The sequence below is a fragment of the Poecilia reticulata genome, chromosome 10 (genome assembly GCF_904066995.2).
Source record: "Poecilia reticulata chromosome 10, P_reticulata-male-v2, whole genome shotgun sequence".
In the NCBI taxonomy this organism is placed as follows: domain Eukaryota; kingdom Metazoa; phylum Chordata; class Actinopteri; order Cyprinodontiformes; family Poeciliidae; genus Poecilia; species Poecilia reticulata.
In genome coordinates this window covers 8,841,466-8,862,436 of record NC_088839.1, presented here as the reverse complement: position 1 = coordinate 8,862,436, position 20,971 = coordinate 8,841,466, and the positions used below count along the sequence as shown (strand labels likewise).

General features: G+C 40.5%; 1 protein-coding gene across 3 annotated transcripts in view; it reads right to left on the bottom strand.

Moving 5' to 3' along the window:
* Positions 1 to 1,508: 1,508 nt before the first annotated feature.
* Positions 1,509 to 20,971, bottom strand: part of LOC103470921 (connector enhancer of kinase suppressor of ras 2) — a 76,653-nt gene continuing 57,190 nt past the window's right edge. For 2 of the 3 annotated variants that reach the window (XM_008419641.3, XM_081611716.1), the window contains 11 exons: positions 17,055 to 17,092; positions 16,925 to 16,967; positions 14,832 to 14,880; positions 14,210 to 14,382; positions 12,122 to 12,195; positions 11,885 to 11,956; positions 9,850 to 9,920; positions 9,657 to 9,757; positions 7,785 to 8,382; positions 7,191 to 7,453; positions 1,509 to 6,140 (listed from right to left, as the gene is read on the bottom strand). In XM_008419641.3, coding sequence (XP_008417863.2) covers positions 5,931 to 6,140; positions 7,191 to 7,453; positions 7,785 to 8,382; positions 9,657 to 9,757; positions 9,850 to 9,920; positions 11,885 to 11,956; positions 12,122 to 12,195; positions 14,210 to 14,382; positions 14,832 to 14,880; positions 16,925 to 16,967; positions 17,055 to 17,092 — 1,692 coding nt within the window. In that variant the 3' untranslated portion in view covers positions 1,509 to 5,930. Of the gene's footprint in view, positions 6,141 to 7,190; positions 7,454 to 7,784; positions 8,533 to 9,656; positions 9,758 to 9,849; positions 9,921 to 11,884; positions 11,957 to 12,121; positions 12,196 to 14,209; positions 14,383 to 14,831; positions 14,881 to 16,924; positions 16,968 to 17,054; positions 17,093 to 20,971 lie in introns of all 3 variants that reach the window. The other variant, XM_008419639.3, reaches the window with a different exon arrangement.

Here is a 20,971-nt window from a genome sequence, read left to right as displayed (position 1 = left end):
GACATTACATTTCTGTAAATTTTGATTATTTTAGTTTATAGTGAATGAAACCCCAAACTTCGATTTCTCAAAAAATCTGAATATGGTGTCAAGATAAATATCATTATGGTTATTGTCCATAAATACACAGTGAAGACTGGTGTCAAAATTCTTCTCAAAATGGGTAAACCATAATAGGTCCTTATTAATTAGACTGGCGGCCGGCTGTTCAGTATCCAAACATATTAATGTTTGGAAGGAAAAAAGCTTGACAAAAAAAGAAGAAAGAAAAAACAGAAAAAAGAATTATGTACAAACAACAGGGATAAAAGGCATCATTAAAATAATACTGAAGTAAAGCCCATAATATCCATGGCAAAATGCAACAACTGTCAAATTCCCTGTGCTTAACTGTCGTTGAATCCCAGACAGCATCAGTCTGTCTGGGCGAAGGAGAAATGGACTGTGCTTTTGCTCGTTGGTCACAAGGCTTATATTTTATGAAAAGCTGTTTGGTATTTACAAATCATTGTGGCAGAGTTTGGAGAAAGATTGTAGAGGAACAAACAACAGACCTGCTTGAGTTCAGGTATGAACTTTCCAGTCAGTGGTGGTAATTCCCTCTGCTGTCATCCACAAAATCTAGAGCTGTGGATGCCTCTGCTGAGAAACTTTACTGACACGCTGATTTCATTTCCCAGCAGAGTTACCTCCCCATGGATTTAAAAAAAAAAATTATTATTATTTTGTGACATTATATCCCCTTTATGACTGGATGCTGCTTCCAAATGATCAATTAGCAATGCTAAAGACTGTAAATTAGCACTTCTGGCCAATTTACTGCCATGCAACAAGTCTGTTTATGAAGACTTCAGTCACCTTTTCTTTCACCTGTCTTATAGCAACGTAAATCTCTGGACGTACTTGAACCTAAGTGGAAGTCAGTTTAAAAGAAAGCTTAAATATGATATAAAATAAGCACATAAATAAAAGTTATTCTCCTCTTTCACCATGTGAACACAGGTTAGTCCCTAATACACACTTACAGTAGTGCTTGGCACCTTCCTACATTGCCAAAAGTACCAATACTTGCTTTAATGACTGTGATGCCACTATTTTTCAACTTACCAAACCAAAAAACCCAATAGAAAATCTACAGATATTAAGAAGAAGAGATACCTGAGCCAATAATGGCGGATTGCCTCCATGCTATGCTGCATCGATTCAGTAATTCATGCCAAGAATCCCCACCAAGGGGGAAAAAAAAAAAAGAAAGTGCATATAATCTACAGCAGTACACTGAATAAATGTTAGTTTTATGATTTATGCATCTGTTTTTATCAGCTGGAAGCCACAATCATCAATAATAACAAAAATAAGTGGTTAAAATACAATATATCTCAGCTCATCAGAGCATCGTGAACAAGTGTCACATTTTGACTGGAATATTTATGTAGTTTTCCAATTTTTGACGTTGACACCCACATACGCACTTTACAAGAACACCAGACACAGAAAGAAACAGCAGCTCATAGTGCAGAGGATTCAGTTTATTGAAGTCAAAGTTTAACAACTTAGGTTTACAATCTGTATTTTCTGTAATATATATATATGTATATATATATATTTATATTTATATATATTTATGTACTTTCATATATATGAAATCAAAAAAAGGCTACTTTAGGAAGAATAAATGTAATTTTTCTTTCTTTTTAATATCTTTAGTCAGTTGAATGTACATAATAACAGTAAGCTAATATTATCCTTGAAAAAGAGCAATATGTTCCTTTTTTTTTTTTAATGTCGCAGTGCAACTTACATCTTACACACCTGTGCAATGTACCATGAGGTGTAAACCCCTGAAAGAACACACAGTGGAATCTCCCTTTTCAGCCTGTTTCTGCAGGTCTACACACACACACACAAACGCACACAAAGCAAAAATAAATAAATGAAAAGAATCCGGGAGGGGTAACACAGTCAGTGTGTGCAAAAAAACCGCTCTCAGAACTCCTTCATCTACAGTGTGTCTACAGTTTGAGCTGGAGAGAGAAGACTTTGTACGACAAATCGAAGAGCGTGGAACTGCGTCGCAGCTCGTTTGACGGCCGCAGACGCACGCGCTTGTGTGTGTGTGTGTCTGTGTGTGTGTGTGCGTGGGCAACACTGGTGTGGTGAGAGACCTTTGCTGTCAAAGAGAGGATTTTGGGAGGCACAGGGAAAGTGCTTGCATCGTTAAGTTTCTTTGTGGCACTCTTGAAATTAACCGTTGGAAAACATGAGCTGCGGATGCGTTTGGATATTTTACTTCAGTGTTACATGACGAAAAAAAAATCCACTTAAGACCGACAGTAAAAAAAACAAAAAAAAACAAAGATCAGGACTAGTGCTGGATGCAGTGGGTGCTACACATTGTTCAGAGTCTTGGTCTCTAGGGGGCACCATTGAGTTCTTGGCCTGATGTTGCAGATGAAGTAATTGGTACAGACCATTCAGTCTGACACCAGCCAGCATCAGCCACTTCCTCACAGGGAGTCATAGGTAACTGCACTAATGTCTCTAGAGACAGAAACCTAAAAACATTTTTTTGAAGTGTCTCGTAAAAATAATAACACCCCATGAACCTTCCTATGCTGTGTTTGCGCATATATTTGGCATTACAGTCAATAAAAATGAGTTTAAAGCATTTTACCAGGATTTTTATGGAATAGTCAAACTCAAGTGTAGCCTGAACTTACAGGTAACTTATTGTGGGTGATGATAGGTCTGTGGGCTACACAAAACATTTAGATAATGAGATTTTAGTCTGCTCTGTTCTCTGGAGTTTGAGCTGCTCTATGGCGTCTTGTCACTTTTTTTTTTACAATGCTTAGGCTGTTTTATGTATTTTTTAGAAGCAGCAGAGACCTGAATGGAAGTACAAAAATTCACATTATGCAAAATGGGAATTTCGCATAAAAGATCCCCTTAAAGCAAAAAAGTTGCTTAAATGTTTTTGTTTAAAAACGTTTAAGCAATGTTTAAAACGTATATATGTAATATATTTTCATACGTATGAAAATACATGTGTGAAAATATGCGACAAATAAAAATCTGCTCTGTTTTCAGAGGTTTATTAGGGAAAATGAATGAACAAAATGCCTCTTAAAGACCAAGAAACACAGCAGAGAGGTCAGAAATAAAGTGCAGAAGAAGTTAAAAACAGGGTTAGTTTTTAACTCGTGTAGCAGAACTGCAAAGCCACCAAGACACGGCCGGCAAGGAGAGAGATGATAGAGGAAGCAGCCGAGAGGCTCGTGGTAAAATGACTGAGGAAGAACTCCAGAGATTCACTTAACAACTCTGGCCTTTTTGGAAGAATGGAGAAAAAAAAGTCTATTGTAGAACAAAATGAATTATGGAAGAATGTTCTGTATTCTGATAAGACCAAATTATTATTTTTTTTATCAGTCTTTCATGTCATTTACTGTGTGTGGTACAAAAATGACACCTGACAAGACCTTACATACATGGTGGTGGCAGCACCAAGTCCAGTCTGAAATGTATTTTAGAAGCTGTTATTTGACGACTGATCTGACAAAACATCGCCTTCATGTCTATTTTCAAAGAAGAATATAAAACATATTTATCTCCAGATCTAGTAGAGTCCTACCCAACAGACCGCCTGGTGAAACTGCGGCAAAGTATTGACTTATGAGGGACGAACACAGAAGCTTTTTTATTTGTAAAGGAAAGAATGAAAACTATTTTCAACTATTTCTTTTAAGCGACAGAGGGATTAAAAATAGAACAGGGTATCAATTTTTGGGGGACGTCACAGACATTTTTTTTTTAATTAAATGCGTGTTTTGCATTGTACTTTATATGAAATTCATAGACCAAAATGAGGTGAATTGTATTAATATTTGGGAGTTTTTAAGACTCTAAACAATAATTAAGTATGTAAAGAAAAATATAAAGTTATGCAGCTTTGTTTTTAGGGGGGGATAACATGGGATGTATTAAACCTACCATGCATCAATTCATACCTGCCTGTCTGTAGGACTACCTATGAATGTATTTGCATTAGTAGGAGATTTTATTTGTGGTGTATTTGGCACCAAAATGGGCTCCAGCCCAGGGTCCCACATCCTTTTAAATCCGGCCCTGTGTCTGTTAAATACAGCCAAGTTTGTGGCGTTAATGAGACAAATTCAGAGCATGTTCACGGGGTGTGAATACTTCCAGAAGACACTGCAGGTGAACCAAAATACGACAAACTGAAGCCTTCTGCTTGAATACGAAATCCAACAACTGCATTACGTCTAAAGAGCTGAGCAGCAAAAGAAATATCACCTTCAGATGTACAGTGTGTGTCTTTAAACCGTATGCAATGAAAGAAAGATTTTCAAAATATACGTTATTAAAAAAAAAGAGAAACGTCATTTTTGCATGTACCATGCGCTACAAGACTAATAAATAAAAAAGGAAGAAAAGTAATCCACAGTATTTCTACCCTGTCCCAGTCTAACCAGTCCCAGGCCTTCCCTCATGCAACGCATCGCCGAGAAACGGACCAGCTGTGAGTGGAGCCGGTACGGCCGCTGCCGAGCGCCCTGCATCTACAGTGTGGAGAGGAGGTGGAGGGCGGGGCGGGGCGGGGCACTGCAAAAAACCTTGGCATAGAATACATCTTACTTTACATTATATCTATGACACAAAAACGTAAATAGATTTATATATTCTCCTCTAGGCTTAAATATATCTGTAGACTGTACACAAGTCATTAGAAAATGAGACGGCAAACGCTTTTTACCTGATATCTGAACAGCAATGGGAAGGAGGCCGATGAGACGGAGACCCTGTGAAGCAGCCGATGGGACACAGATATAGAAAGTGCATTCTTTGTAGTGAGTGACTTCTTTGAAAAGAGAACTCCTTTGCTCTTGCATTGAGTGAAAAACAAATTGTAAAAAAGGAAAAAGAAAAAGAAACAAAAAAAAAGCAATCTTGCACCCACGCTAGTAGAAACGCCGTCTCTCTCCGCTACCTCTAGAAGCGTATCACAGTGGTAGTGGAACTCAAACATTTACATCAGTATTCACATTTACACAAGTCTTTTTGAGAACTACTAGAGAGGGGGGGAGAAGAAGAAGAAGAAGAAAAGAAATCAGAGGGTGCAAAAAAAAACGGGATTGCATTTGAACAGAGGAGCCTCCTTCTGCAAGGACGTCTGAACACTTCACAGTTTAAAGGAGCGTGCTTTGTGGCCAGCACAGTTGTTGCTTGATGCTTAATTTCATGGGTTCCCAGAGAAACAGCTTTAAAAAATATAAAGAAAGAAATAAAGAAACGACGTCGCGGTCTTGACACTGAAGCTCCCGTTCTCACAATTTCCCATGAGATCAGCCTGAAATAACAGTGATTTCCCTGTAAATCAACGAGATATGCAATGAGAAGTAAAGAAAACCATTTTTTTTAGAGAAAGGGGGAGAACTGGTGGCTCTGGGTGCAAAGTTCATCAGTAGAAAAGTACAGTGCTGTGGTGAAAAGGTTTCTCGTCTGTATTGCTGCTACATAGCCTCCCCCCTGACCTCTAACATTGACAACAACAAAAAAAAAACACAAAGAAACAAACATGGGCTCAAAGTCTCCCTTTTTTTCGTTTTCCTGTTTTGCTCGACAAGCGTGTGGACTTTGGGTGAGTTCCATAGACAAAGGAAGATTAATGCTTTCTGTTCAGGCATGCAATAGGCACCCTGTGTGGGGGGAGGGTCCTCGTGATTATCAAAAGTTCATCCACGCTCCTCTCAGACTGTTTCCCCCCCTTCTGTGATATTTACACATCTTACAAAGTCTGTCCCCGTGTTTGTGTGTGACTGCGTGTTCAGAGTCGTGATGGGAGCAGCGGGAGGCTCTCCGGGCCCAGAGTTGGGGTGTCGCGCGTCGCCTCCCCCGTGCCGCACACCTCACACGTGCGTCTCGATGAAGGAGTGCGTGTGGGTCATGAGGGGCACGCCCATCGGGGAGAGGTCGTCCTGGCCGTTGGTGCCGGGACTGAGCTGGCAGATTTCGGCGTAGAGCTCGCTGTGCCACTGCTTCCACTCTCTGAAGGTCTGGGAGCAGAGCGTGGGGTCCTCGAGAAGGGCGCAGATCACTTCCAGCTCAGACTCTTTGGCCTGCAGGAGCAAAGAGACACCAAGAGGATGTAAATGAAATGTGAAACAATTCAAAGCTTTTTAGATTTTATAGATTTATCATTCGACTTGTGCCTTAGGTCAGATCTGATAGTAACCAAAGTTTGTTTTAAAACCAATAGTCTCCATAGTTGGGTGCTTAAATATTGTCAACAGCAGCTGTGTTTCCATTGACCATATAAATGTAATTATGAAGATAAATTTGGTTAATGGAAGCACAGCAATTTTGAAAAACTGTACATTTTTTTTGAAGGAAATCATGGACAACCCTGACCATCCTGACGAGAGAAGACAGAGTATCTTCAGTCAGAGGCTTCTTCAGATTCACTGTGACACAGACTGCCGTGACGTACAGGCAAACCTTGTGGAGGCTATGAAGCTTACCAGAAATTGCCAGTGTAGTAAACAACCATCCCCCACACACGGACTGAACAGCTTCACACTTCCTCTGTTACCATTGCTAAAACTACAGGCAGACAGATGTCGTCGTTTCTGTTTTCTGATTGGCCCAGATAAAATTTTATTGGAGAAAGTCCATAATGGAATTACTAAGTACAGGAATAAGGGAGAGTTGTATGGACATATTAAACCTGGGCCAGGAAAGGGGCGGTGGAGGAGATGATGTGTTCACACACCTCAAAGAGTATGTAGTTGCGCCCCTGCACAGCACCCATATTTATTTTTTTAATCTAAAAGTATGGTGAGTCTCTGGTGGACTGCTACTGCTGGTGCCCCTCTTACTGGGCTTAGCAAGTTTCCTGGTGGAAACCCTGCATTTAAATGTTGTACATTGTTTGTTATTATGCTTTGTTTGATTAAATTGAGACTTTTGTCTTTTCTTATCTTGTAAATGAAAGAAGAAAAAACTAATCGACTTCAAGAATCAACCAAAAAGCAAAAAAATCACTAGCACATATTGGAGATTGGTTATACTGATGTCCAAATAATCATTATAAGCATCTGTCTTAATAAAAAACCTTGATTGGTGGATCCTTCTACAATAATAATGCATGACGGATTCGGCGATGGTACCTTCAAAGTGCTGCGGAGGGCTCGGACCCGGTGCAGCCGGTCGTTGAGCAGCGGGTCCCTGACTCTCTGGGTGAAACAACGTCGCAGCTCCTGTTTGCTGCAGGGTTTGGGGTCTCCCAGCGCGGTCACGTTGGCCTGCTCCAGGGCCCGGTAGAGCTGCTCTAGCCCGTCCAGAGGCTCAGGGTCACGTCCGTCTGAAATCCGTCGTTCCCTTCCCTCCGACACTCTCCTTTCTCTGCTGTCCATTCTGAAATCCCGCAGGTCTGGAAAACCCAGAGGGCAGGAAGTGAATTAAGCTAACCCTGCACATCGGGGCAATCCTCAAAGTAAACCTGCTAGATGGTTCAGCTTCCAGCATGACAACAACCCAAATCAGAGTAACTGATAGTTTTGATCAAGGCATATTCATGTATTAAAATGATCCAACCAAGGCTTGCAGTGCCCTGTAAAAACACAGTTTAGAAAAATGTCATTTTCTTTAACGTGTTTACATTTTCTAGAAATGTATAAGCTAGATCATGTAAATTCTTCCACTTTTATCATATGTACAATTCAATATGAACCAGAATGGAGCAGGTGAGTTTGTCTTCTTACCGTCCTCTGGCTCCAGCATGTCTGCAGCTGAGCCCTCTCCCTCCTCATCCTCACTCCTTTCCTCCATATGAGCCGCGCTGTGCAGAAACTTTCCCAGGATTGGATCTCTGTTCCTGGGTAGACTCTGGCTCCGTTGCTTGTGGGACCGTCGGTGCGTGTGGCTGTGTGTGTACGGCCCTCGCTCCAGAGGGAAGGGCCCGTCCCGCTCCCTGTCCCTCTCTGCCGCGTGGTGTCTCCGTACGGGCAGCGTCGCTTGCCGGCGCCTCTCCGGGGACATTCCCTGCCTGCCCAGCCCTCCGTAGTACCCCATCTCCCCGGCCATTCCCCCAATCAGGCCGCCGTAGTCGCTCTCCCCCGGCGCCGTCTGCAGGAAGTGCAGCCCCGCGCTGGTCAGCGGAGTCTCGATGAGGTCCTGCCAGGAGCGGCGCTCGCGGTGGGACGAGCGGCAGCTGGACGAGTGGGTGCTGGTGCTGCCCGTGCCCGTCCCCATGCCCATGCCGTCTCCGCGCTGGTCCTCGGCCGAGGAGTGAGAGTGCGTGGACTCGCTCGAGAAATGTCGGCCGTGCTTGGACTCCGGGAAAGGGCTGGAAGAATTCACCTGGAGAGGGAGAGGGGAGGTGGAAGAGACCATCTGTGGAGGAATCGGGGAGGTGGAGGCACTTTTCGGGAGAGGGGACGGAGTGGAGCGCAAGAGGCTCATGGAGCTCAACGAGCGGGGCAACTGGTCATAACTGTGAAGGAGGTTGGCCTGAGTGCGGGTCGGGTGTGACGGAGCAAGCGGGGGTAGGAAAATGTCACCAAGCAGGTGTTGTGCGTGAGCACGGACATACAAAGACAGGAGACGAGCAGAGTGAGACGGACGAGGTGGGCGAGGACGGAGAGAAGAAGAAAAGGCAGAAATACACCAAAATAAGAGCAAAAAAAAAAGCAATGAAATGATAGAGATGTAAGTACAAAAAAAAAAAAAGATTGACGTGACTGCTGAATGGTTTTAGTTTGAGTAATCATGGTGCAGCCATGACAAACTAGAGAAGATACCCAGAAGAAACGATCTGGCAGGACCCAGCGGTACTGTGAGCGGAGAGTTGGGTTTGGAGAATGATTGGAAACTGAATTTTTAAGGAAAAAAAACTAATACTAAAGAAATTATAGGTGTGATAAAACGCCAGATAAAAATTAATCAAAATAAGACTAATGATGTAACATACATATTTAAAGCTAACATACATATTTACTGTATGTTTATATAAAGTAAATGTTTATTGTAAACAGTTACTGTTCACATACAGTAGATGTACTGTATGTAAACTTTTGATTTTGAAGAAAGTAAAACAAAAATTATGTAAATTATTCTGGCATATAAGGGATGTTTAACCTGACTTAATATCACGCAGTGGGGAAGAGAGACTGTATGTCTTTTTATATGACGTGTGTAAACATCTGACTTCACCTGTTTACAACAATAAATGAAGCTTTGCAGAAGACATGCTAATGACTCTCACAGCTAGACTTTGGATCATTTGTTTTGTAGGGAGAAACGTCAACCACAACATTGACATACAACGCATGTGGCCATGAATAAAACGCCTATGACGGTTTATTCATGTAAAACGTCATGGGCTTCCACTGAGGAGCGGGAGGGACCTACTGCCACCTAGAGCTCAGACAAGGTAAACATTCTGGCATCGTGACTCTGATCTTGGCTGCTTAAAGAACCAGATAGTCTCCCGCTCTGATGTTTTATTAATGCTGAGAGCGCTGCTGTGTGCAGCTCTGCAAACTGTGGGGCTTTTAAGAATAAAATATTCCATCAGAATGAAACGCTGTGGAGAGAATGTTGAGTGGGCCTGAATGAGAGGCCGCGTTACTCACAGATGGCGTGCGGTGGTAAGTATCACACAGGGACGAGGGCCCCTCCTGTTTGAGTGTCATCGATCCGTCAACCTCGTCTTGATCGCTCTCGCTCCAGTAGTCTGATGCGAGGACAAATACAAACGGCACACAGGCAGGTGAATTCACAAGCAGGAAGGAAAGGAGCAACTTATTTTTAATTTTATAAACGCACCTTCGTCGGGGCGTGGCACCTTATCGTCAGGTGTGTAGCCAATAGCAGCTAAGCCCAGCCGGTTCATCCACCTACAAGAAACAAGCAGGAATCCAAAAAAAAAATGAAAATGGAGTGCAGAATGAAGGAGAGAAAATGAAGAATGGGTGGCTATGGATCAATCAGAGGTAGTGGATTTGATCATATTGAACAAGCCGACTTATTCCTCCTGAGGTGCTTTCCAAACTTTCATAATCATTTCCAAAAGGGAAAAGTAAAATCAAAAAGGAAAGGTCCGACTTTCTCTAAGCCACAGATACCAATTTGTCTTCACTGAATTAATAGATATAAACTGGCACGGCCTTGATCATTTCCATTTTGATGATTAAATCTAAAACTATTTCATTCATTCTTTGCATGTGTGGATTTTACTTCCGTTTTATTTATTAATTGATTGAGCTTCATTTTGGAAATTTGCAAATGGTCTCAAAACAACAATATTATCGTTTATCACGATAATTACTGGGACAATTTATCGTCCAACAAAATGTATTAGTTGGACAGGTCTAAGTAAAGTTGCAAAAATGTGAAAGTATTCACATTCTTGAATTATTTTTATTTCATCACTTTACAACCAGCCAAAACCTGAATTGTGCAGGCGCTAAAATAAACAGTTTAACATAAAATAAAAGTTTAGATAGTTAAATATAATCTAATATCACAAGAATCTCATCCAAATCCAAATTTAGCCCTTTCATAAATATTACACTCTCAAAGTTATTAAACAGAACTCTTTAATGGAGCAGAAATATTGGAAATCCTGATTAAACTTCCCAGGAGCCTCATTAGTTGCATCATGGGTACTTTAAAGAGAAGACCTCAATGTTCATTTGCCTATTACAAATTTTGCAGTTTTGTCAAGAGACATTTCTGAAATATTTAAAACACAGACTTCTGCTTTAAGCAAAGTAGAAAATGATTACAAACTAGACAGCAAACACTAGATTTCTTTGGCATAGGAAGCGTGGAGTGTGTGACGGGAAAGATGGATTCAGTCCAGCGTCAGAGAGTTCATGATGTCTGTGAGAAAACTTAAAGTTTGTGTCACTGGACTGTCAAACAGAGCTGATCCCAAGCAAATCTAGGTTTGGTTTTAGAAAAGGTCTTGGAGGATACTCGAGCAGATGTCAGTCACCCGACAAAAACTGTCGAAAATCCCTGGTGGTATTTCAAAAAAGGATTTCACAAAATCCGCTGGTAAAAGCTGGTAGTTTGGCTCTGTGTTCGTTTTTTGAGTTTCCTGCATTGTGGAAACAAAAGCTCTTTTCTGGTTTTAGAAAATTAGCACCATATCTTGATGCCTAATCTTGGCTTGGCTCCTCACAATCACCTCTGACCCCTAAACAGGTCCCGACTTCTTCCCAGGAAACGTGGAACTGTTTTCGAATTCATCAAACCTCGTCTGCTTCAGCTCCACAACACAGTCTATATTTAGTTTTAGTTCTGTAAGTACTAAAAAAAAATGTAATAAAAAAGCTGCGATGACATTCAGACAACTTTCAATTCTTACAGAGACATCCGTCTTCTCGCACAGAAAACTTGTGAAAGTGCCTGCAACCACACTGGCACACACGAACCAACAAAACGCTGCACAGAAGTCAAATATAGCTGCTTAATTACGATCCTCCAATTATCTCCACATGTCATTCAGGGGAGGTGTAGATAATTAGAGCTCATCAGATGGCACTCCTGCAAATATCATTACAATCTCCCTCTCATATGCACACACGTGACTCATAGACACACACACACACGCACGCACAAACACACACATTCACTCACATGTGTTTCCAGCTCTAACGTTTATCAACAGAAGACCAGGATCATGTCTTATTCATGCGCAGTGTGGCGTTGGTGGGCCGCTGCCCTGTGTAAACTTGTTTTACTCGGCTAAAATATTCATAAACATGACACGTGGCGTCCCTGATCTCTGACTGCTGTTCACGTCAACACACACACACACACACACTCACACACATGCAAAGATGAAGCTCACCTGTTCATCTCCTCGAGACAATCTGTGGCGAAGAAGAAGCTCTTGATTTTGGGGTGACAGGCTTTGAAGGCGCTGCAGACAGCCAGAGAGAAGGAGTATGATTAGGTTTTGGGTTTTTTTCCCCCTTTTTCTTTTTTTTTCCAGCATGCATGGCGCGTTTGTGTGCATTCACGTTGTGTGGGCGAGAGCAAATGTGCTTGATTAGTAATTCTGGCGACATGTGAGGGGGAGACTCACAATTTCCGCCTGCACTCTATGGCTCGGTCTATTCTGAACTCGGGGAGGCTGATGAAGCCCTCAGCCTTCTCATCCTGCAGGCGGAGACAGATGGAGAGCGGCGGTACATCATCCACACAGAGAACAAAATGTCAGACACACTGATATACCAATTTTACAGAGAATACCATCGGCGAGGTGGAGTGCATGAAAACAAGATCTGCTTGTTTACGTTGGCAGGGATGGTTTACACACTTAGCATAAAAAAACAAGCAAATGGGCTATATTTAATGTACTTTGAAATTAAAACTGATAGTATCATCATCCAAATGTTCATTGTCACTTAGGGCAATACAAATGTTACATAAAAGTGACGTTTTAGTCATGAAAAGCAATCTTGCATAAAACAGTGTTCTTGCAACGCTTCAAAAGTTTAAAGGTGACCTCTTATGCATCTTTTTCAACAGGTTAGGATAGGTCTATGCGATGTACAAAACATGTTTGATATATTTTAGATTTTTCCCTCTTTTCAGAAGTTGCTGTTTTAGGGCATCTTGTCACTTTATATCCAAATAAGTTGCTGCTTGCCCCGCACCCCCAAACTCAACGTTTACACTCGCACGTAAAAATGGCTGCAAACAGATTTGCAACTATACGGCCATACATCTTTGAAAAGCAACAGTAGAGCCTGCTGCGCTCCAGCAAGTATGCAGCAAGTGTTTTCTAAACGTCAACAACTAATTACTTGCCTTTTCCAGCAGCCATTGTACAACGCATGCAGAATAAAACCAGCTGACCAAACACTCTGGAGCTACACTTGGGTTGCTAGGTAACAGTGCAACGCCTGCTGATTTTGACTTGTAAGGGCTGGGTGGTATTTTTTTTAATCACTCAGGTTGTTTTCAGAAGCAGCTGAGACACAAATGGAAACATAAATGCATGCAGAATGTGAATTTTGCATATAAGGTCTCCTTTAAAAAAAGGAGACCTTATTAACAGAAATCTGCAATACATGAAGTAAATATCATTAATCATCATCTAAACATGAAATAATGTATCATAGGAACCCCTGCTTTCTAAAGGTGTGTTAAAAGCCTGAAGCTACACTCCTTATTTAGTCAACAAATTTAGAAAGAAAGTAACTTTAAGTCAAATAAAACTTTATTCAGTGAGGGGGAAAAAAACTCTCACATTGAGAAATTTATGTTTTTCTCAAAATAATGCTTGTCACAGTTGTTGATGCTAATGCTATAAATACATTGTTCAACCTGCTTCTGGACACAAGGAGCTGCTTAATCTTCAGCAAGGTTGGATCACACAGAGGAATGAACCTCTGGCTGTTGTGTTTGTTTATTTCTCCTTAGCTCACTAACGGTGATCTTTCACTCAAGTTTCCTGCAGGATTTAGGACTCAAATGGCAGAGGAAAAAGAGCTGAGTTTGGTCTATGTCAGAGGCCACCAGCTTTTATTGAAAACCTCCTGGTATTTCAAAGAGTTCATTCCCGGAATCTATGGAAGAGAAAGCTTTCAAAGTGTCCATTCTTTGTTTCACCCTTGAGCCGACTGGAGAGTAACTGTTGATGACCAGCTCAGTCGTGGTCTAATCTGACTAAAGTTAAAGACCTGATAAGAAGAATAAGCTTCATGTTTATAATTTTGATATAAAAGCAGAAGTTTGCCTGATGGTGCTCTTATTTTTTTCACCTCTTTTGGCTCTGTACAATTTGTGCAAATCGTGCATTGCTAAAGCAAAGTGTCTAGACACGGTCATCAACTTAAAAATCAAAGATAAAAAAAACAAAACATGATTCTCTTTTTCTTAATTCTGTGATGGCACTCAAGTTGAACCTTAAATATCTCACAAATTTCCAGTGATGTTATCATGACGCAATAAAAGATGGAGTTATCTTTAGGCTTTTTACATCCTTTTATCAGCGGTACCAACAGAGAAGCAGGCTGACGCATGAAAACAGCCGGATCCCGTTTACATCTTATGAGCAATAAGCAAAAAAATAAAAAAGACGTGTTCAACCCTTTCATGGCTTGAGAATGTATCAGAAAGGAGACCGGCAGGAGAAACTAAACGACTGTTGACGTAAATGTCTTACGTTTTGGTTGGTGTACCAGTAAAGGCAAGACTCTTTGAGGATGAACCAGTACTTCCTCCATTTTTGGGTGAAATAGCCTTTAGCGTCCTTCTTCTTCCACAGCCAGCCCTCGCAGTCGCCGTGGCCCAAATCCTTACAGGAGATTCTCCTTCGACTGGCGCTGGTGAGGGAACCTGGGAGAAGGTCAGGAGGCAAAAAAAAAAAACGTGTCAAGTTTCTCAGCCCACATTTCACCCCCTTATTATATTCGGAGCACATTACACCTGAGACAGTGACAAATGGAGACTGGCCAAAAAAAAAGCAAATCATTAATTACTGGGAGTCAAATAAAGGACAAAATTGGAGCAAGAATACACGCAGTCTCTTGTGTTTGAGTTTGTCTTTCGTCTATTTTCATCCAGTAAAGTACATCAGGACTTTCCAAATATATATAAACTGCAGATGTCAGAGCTGATGTCCTTTTAATATTATTTCCAGCCTTGTCATTCGGTGACTCATCGCTGAGAAACAGTTTCAGATGAAACATTTGTTCAACTCTCACAAAAACAAAAATGTTTCACTGTATGTTATTACAAATGACTAAATATATGACGAATAAAGGAAGAAACAACGATGTACTTACCTTTACTTCTCTTTTTGGTTTTTGTTCTTAAAGACGTGTAATGGAAAGACTAAAAGGAGGAGGGGAGAAAGATGTTAGCAAAGTTCATGCTTAATGGACAAAGGCAAAGATTTAGAGCAGCCCATTTACTCTCCATTTTAAGCTCGCTCTTTTCCATTTGTGTTTTGATTTAAATGGCTTCTTTTTTCATTTTTTTTTTTTTTACATTTTATTAAACATGGCACTTTTGTGGTAACTAGCCATTAGCTGGAATCTCACGTAAAAGCATCAGGAACAGTTTTAGCCCGCCTGTTAAACCCTTTTACTCTAACCGCAGCTTTTTACATATTAATATATCCTCAATAAAAACAGACTGAATGCAGTAAGGAAAATGTACACAACTCAAAATAGCCCCAAAATGTGTTAAAGCTAACTATCAGAGTGAAGGTTTTGTGCTATGCTAACTATATCTTCTCTGTGCTTTTAAGTTTCCATTTTGGTTTAACTGGCTCCTTTTTTTCAAACCTTCAAATCTTCTAGTAGCTATTACTTGTTAAAAAACTTTTAAGCGTAAAAACATGTAAATTTTTTTTGCTTAAAGTTGTACCAAACTTTGCATATGCTACCTGTTTTTATGGTCACTGGGCCTTTGTTGATGTTTTGTTTCTCTGCTGGATTAGCAGCACAATTTGCTGAGCTAACAGCTAACCGTAGCATTTTCAGAAGTGAGTGGTGCTGCCATATTGGGAGGGTAAACTTGTCTGAACTGCTTTATGACTGAAAAGGAGAAACAAATATTGCAAAAGAATGAAATTGCTGCACAATTCTTCTATGCAAATGAAAAGTGCATGTTTAGCTAATGCATTTAGCTCATGAAACACCTTGATAATAAAACAATGTGCTTTAAAGGAAGTCAATCATTTGATATTTAAACAGACCAACAGGCAGATTGTTATGGATTGGTTTTTATTTTAACTTGCTGGGGTGTTGAATGATGTGGAGGCCATTCGATTATTAATCTATTCTTTATTATAGTCAATATAATATAGTGCATAAACATGAGGTTACTAAGCAAACTGACAATAATCAGTGCTCAATAAAATTATTTTGATGCTTTATTATTCTATGTATGGACACATATGAATGAAAACATTTATTATATGATCATATCTGTATTTAGTTCCTCTTTATATTTTACATTTTAGCTTCAGCTTTTATTTAATAAAGAAGAATACATTTGTTAAATTTGTGGTATGATTTTGTTTATTTTTTTAACCTGGTGTTAAAAAACACCAGGTTAAAATGACAAGATTTTATCATTCAAATTCTAAAACTGATACAAATATATATCAGGGATATAAATCACTTTCTTTAAAGCTAAACCTGACTCTCATTTCTTTGAGAAATGTTGCAGTTTCCTGCTTGACAAACAGACTTTAAAGTGAGCAGAAAAACACATAATATAGGTAATAACATTTTAATTAAGAAAAATGACTGGGGAAATGTAAAATCCCAGCAAAACTATGGTTTACTCCTTTCCCAGATATTTCAAATGCCTTTGAGAAATAAATGAGATTTATTATCAGATCTACCTTCTGTTTATTTGAATAAACAGTTCAAATATTAGTTTTATGGTGTACTATTTTTACTTTATTTCATTCTAATTTGTGCGCGAATGTTTGTCTGTAAATGGTTCCTGATTTCTGTTTAAACTGAACCAAACTGAGTCACAGCGTTTTGGAGGAAAGGTTTGGGCTGGCGGCTGAAGCAGCTCCTGAGTCACGACAGCCTAAATATGGAAATCTATTTACCTCGATTGACTGCTCTGTTTGATTTCATCATTACAGTCCGTACAGTCCCCGTTTATTCTTAGAAAGGTCCTCTGTTCACGCACGGCTGGGTGTTCGGCTATTATTTATACAAAACCGGTCTTCGTGTAACAGCCGATGCGGTTGCTGTGGAGATTGTCGATGCGAGTGAAGCCTGTGATGCTTCAGCAAAACGAGGGAAATCGAAACGAGGAAAATAAAACGCTACTTTATTCTTTTTGGACTGAGACGCAACAGTGTACGAGACAAAAAACAAAACAAACGAGCGGCACCAGTTCCTCCTACCTTCCTCATGGAGGCGGCTCCTGAGCTTCCTGTACCAGAGTACCTGCAGGAGGATTGACAGGATTCGATTTAACCACAAATGGCTTGTGACCAAACACTTCACTGATCGCAGGCGTGTGGGGGAACTCACCTGTCGGTTGTGTCTGCTCGCAGCGTGTCGGCACCCCGCTGAGAGACGGAGAAAGAAAGGGCATTAGAAAACTGGAGGCAACATCAATGCACGTCTTCACCTTCCCACATGAATAATGTTTCATGTTCCATCACATCAGTCAGTAACACAAACTGGCCACTGTACAAAAAATCCGTAAAAATGTACGGTATTTTACAGTAAATTAGAGACGTTTTTGTTTACGATGTCATTTTCTTTTCTATTTTTTCCATTTCTGTTTTAAAAAGTTAAATATCAAAAGAGAGTGAACATGAATGCTCTGATGTTTTGAGCTTCATATTTTGACGACTGTCTTACATTTCTACTCATTGTTGAAGTGTTTATAAAGAATATTTCTGTGCCTCAGTGGAAAAACAGGAGGGGGATAGGGACAGAGATTTTTCATACTATTGCATTAGCCAGTATTTGATTGAAGCTGAAGTGAATCTTACAACTTAACATCCACTTTGTTGCCAAAAGTATTCACAGTTCTAAAGTCCTTCCACTGGCTCCCTGCAGCTCAGAGAATAAACTTTAAAATATTGTTGTTAGTTTATAAATAACACCATGATGCATCAAGGATCTGCTGTTGTTGTAACAACCCTCCAGACCCCTCAGGTCTTCTGGTTCTGGTTCTGCTCTGCAGCCCCAGAACCAGAACCAAACGAGGAGAAGCAGCATTCAGCTTCTATGCGCTACAAATCTGGAACAAACGCCCAGAAAACTGTAAAACAGCTGAAACACTGAGTTCCTTTAAAGCTAGAATAAAGACCTTGCTGTCAAGACTTGTTTGTGATTAATAATAACTAGAACATTGATCAATATATTTGATTATTCTTGATGATGGCATTTGACAAAATGTAATGTTTGCTGCTTGTTTTATAGCCGGCGACCGTATTACGTTTTTATCACTCTGCATTGCCGTGTTGCTGCTGCTGATGATAAATTTGATATCAGACAAACAAAACTAAAACTTTCATATTTTCTAAGTGTAAATACAATGCCCTACTACCAAATATACATACTCAAATACATGCAAATACAGCACTTGTTCGGTCTGAAAAGGAGCAAGACGAAGACTGACTTATGTAATTGTAGCTCTTTTCCATTCAATACTTCAATAATCTATAATCCCCTTCCTTGTATTCCTTCTAAATCAAAAATTGTTCCTGAACCAGATGAAAATAATACATACACAGACGTTGCTGACGTGTGTTATACAAACAAACTTGACTTTAAACTCACTATCCTTAATTTGAAGGATTTAATATGATGCTAACAAACTCTTTGTGGCTAACAAGTCTAAATAATTTAGGATTCATTCTCTCTTTCTTCCCTTCTGCGCATTTTATAAAACATAAAAACATATTTAAGTCGCCTGCCAGCCTTGACAAGTCAAAAAACCCCAACAAAAAACAAAAGTTAAACTCATCCAAGACTGACATAAGACCAATACTGGAGTTGAAATGTAGAACTCTTAGTGACACTCTGCCATCTCCACATTGGAAAACAACAACGGAAGGAAACAAGCCTTATAATGCTGATGGGAAACATCAAAATAATATACAAAACTCTTCTGAATGAAATGACAATGAATAGTTCACTATTTTTGCACTGTTTGGATAATCTGTTGATTGCACAACTTTTATTTGGGTACAAAGTGGCATTTATGAAAGATTGGAAAAAAGAGAACCAAATTTGAAAGAAACCAAACGATGTGGAAGCTTTTCCTCAGCAGGGACAGAAGAGCTGGTCAGAGCTGATGGAGCTAAACACAGGCCAATACTGGAAGAAAACATCTTAAAGGCTGTAAACAACCTGAAACTGGGGTGAAAGATCACCTGCCAGAAGGACAACGATGGAACGGTTTGGCTAAAAACATATTCCTGCTGTGAAACGTCCCAGCGAACACTGCAAAGCTGTCTCTGTGTCGTTTCAAAAAGGTGAATATTTAAACCAAAAAACAACAACAACAACAAAGGTTCCCTCTAGTCCTGTCCTGGCAGACAGGCTTTATTTTTAAAACAAGATTTTTCATATCCAACAGCAGCAAAAGAACAGGATGTCATTCAGCATTTATTTACATTTGTACAGACACAGCAGCCCCTAAATCAGAAACGGCTCCATTACCAAGCAGACTGTTCTTAGCCTGATTACAGGCTTGATTTCTTGATGACTATAATTTACTGAGGCCTGGTGTTACAAGAATTATTCCCTAACACCACAAATCTAATCATTTGTGAACCTTTACGCTAATCCTCTCTGCAAAAATCCACTGTATTTCTCAATCATTTATGTATTTTTTTTTTCCCGTTCAGAACTGGTCTGTTTGGATGATCAATCCGGAGCCGCAGAGGGAACTGGGCGCCGTAAGCCGAAGGTGAGAAGAGATGATTGGGATCATTTCTGATTAGAAAGCGAAGCGGCTTAGTCAGTGTGTCCAGGGGACCGTTACCCACTAATCCAGCCACTTTCGCAAAAACTTTCAAACACACACACGCACATAACTTGGAGCCAGTGCATGCTTTGCATTTCACATTAGCCTGGACTCGCTTTGTTTAGGGTTGGTTTCCGTAAGAGCATCGGTTTCGTGGGAGGGGGACACGACTGATAGGCAACCAAGAAATAAATAAAACGTGAAAACGAGCAGGTTGTTAAAGTGGCATATGCTTGTTAGGGGGGAAAAAAGAGAGAAAGAAGGAGAGAGAACACCTCATGTGCTGGCGAACAAATATGAGTCACAGCCATGAAAAACACGCAGCTGAGAGGGTTAGAGAGGGAGCTGGGCTGGGTACGCATGTTTGTTTGCATGCTGCGCGTTTAAAGCACAGTCTGTCAGTCGCGCTTCTAATTGGTCTAGCTGATGCTGAGTCATACACCTACTCACAGGGATACTGCTCTTTGTATGCATGTGTGTGTGTGAATGTGTGTTTGTTCGGGATAAACTCCTGTTTAGACTCCGGTGTGTCAGAGGAGATAGGGATATTAGGATGAGTTAGGATGAGCTGTGAGATGCATACCGTGCATACAAATGCACTCCTGTGTGCTGGAGTGTGTATGTGTGTGTTTCTGTCTGTGTGCGCGTGTGCACACGTGTGTGTGTGTGCGTGTGCGCGTGTGTGTGTGTGTGTGTGTGTGTGTGTGTGTGTGCGTGCGTGTGCGTGTGTGTGTGCTGGCTTGTACGTGAGAGAGAATATGAATGCTACAAAAAGGGGCGTGCCTCAATGTCACTGTCCCTTTCCTCATCCGCAATACTGGCGGCCATGAAGTAGCACTTATCTTCGTCACCTCTACATGACAAACAATCTCTACACACACACGCACACGCATGCACACGACGGCAAACGGCAATGTGTGTTTATCTGCAGACACAATGACCTATCCTCTAGGTAAAAACAGAAAACGTGAAGAGCAAAGAACGCTAAAAGCTCACAAAGTATAACCCAGGGCTGTAAGAGGAAGCAGAGAATTTGTGAAGAGTCACAGCCTTACAGCTGGGGGTGGTCTTTCTGTGGACTTTGACCTTAGACCTGGAAGCTGCAGCAGATTCCAGGAGCAATCTCTGAGCTCTCTGAGCAGCCCTGGGAAAAACTGAGATGACCTCAAGCTCTGGTAGAGGAGTCCAGTTTGAATTGGAGAGGACGTGATTACAAAAATAAAAACACAACAAACTGAAAATCTGTGGCGTCTTTAGATTCAGTATTGACCTTCAATACTTTATAGAACAAAATATAATATATAAGATGGAGAACGAGCTTCTGTACCACTTTGCTTCAGTGGTACAGATATTTATAAAAAATTATATGATTTTTTATAAATATAATTTATGTACTTTTGCACTATATAGGTAGTAGGATGTTTATTATAACTCCCTGGGGCTGCGATAAACAAATACATAA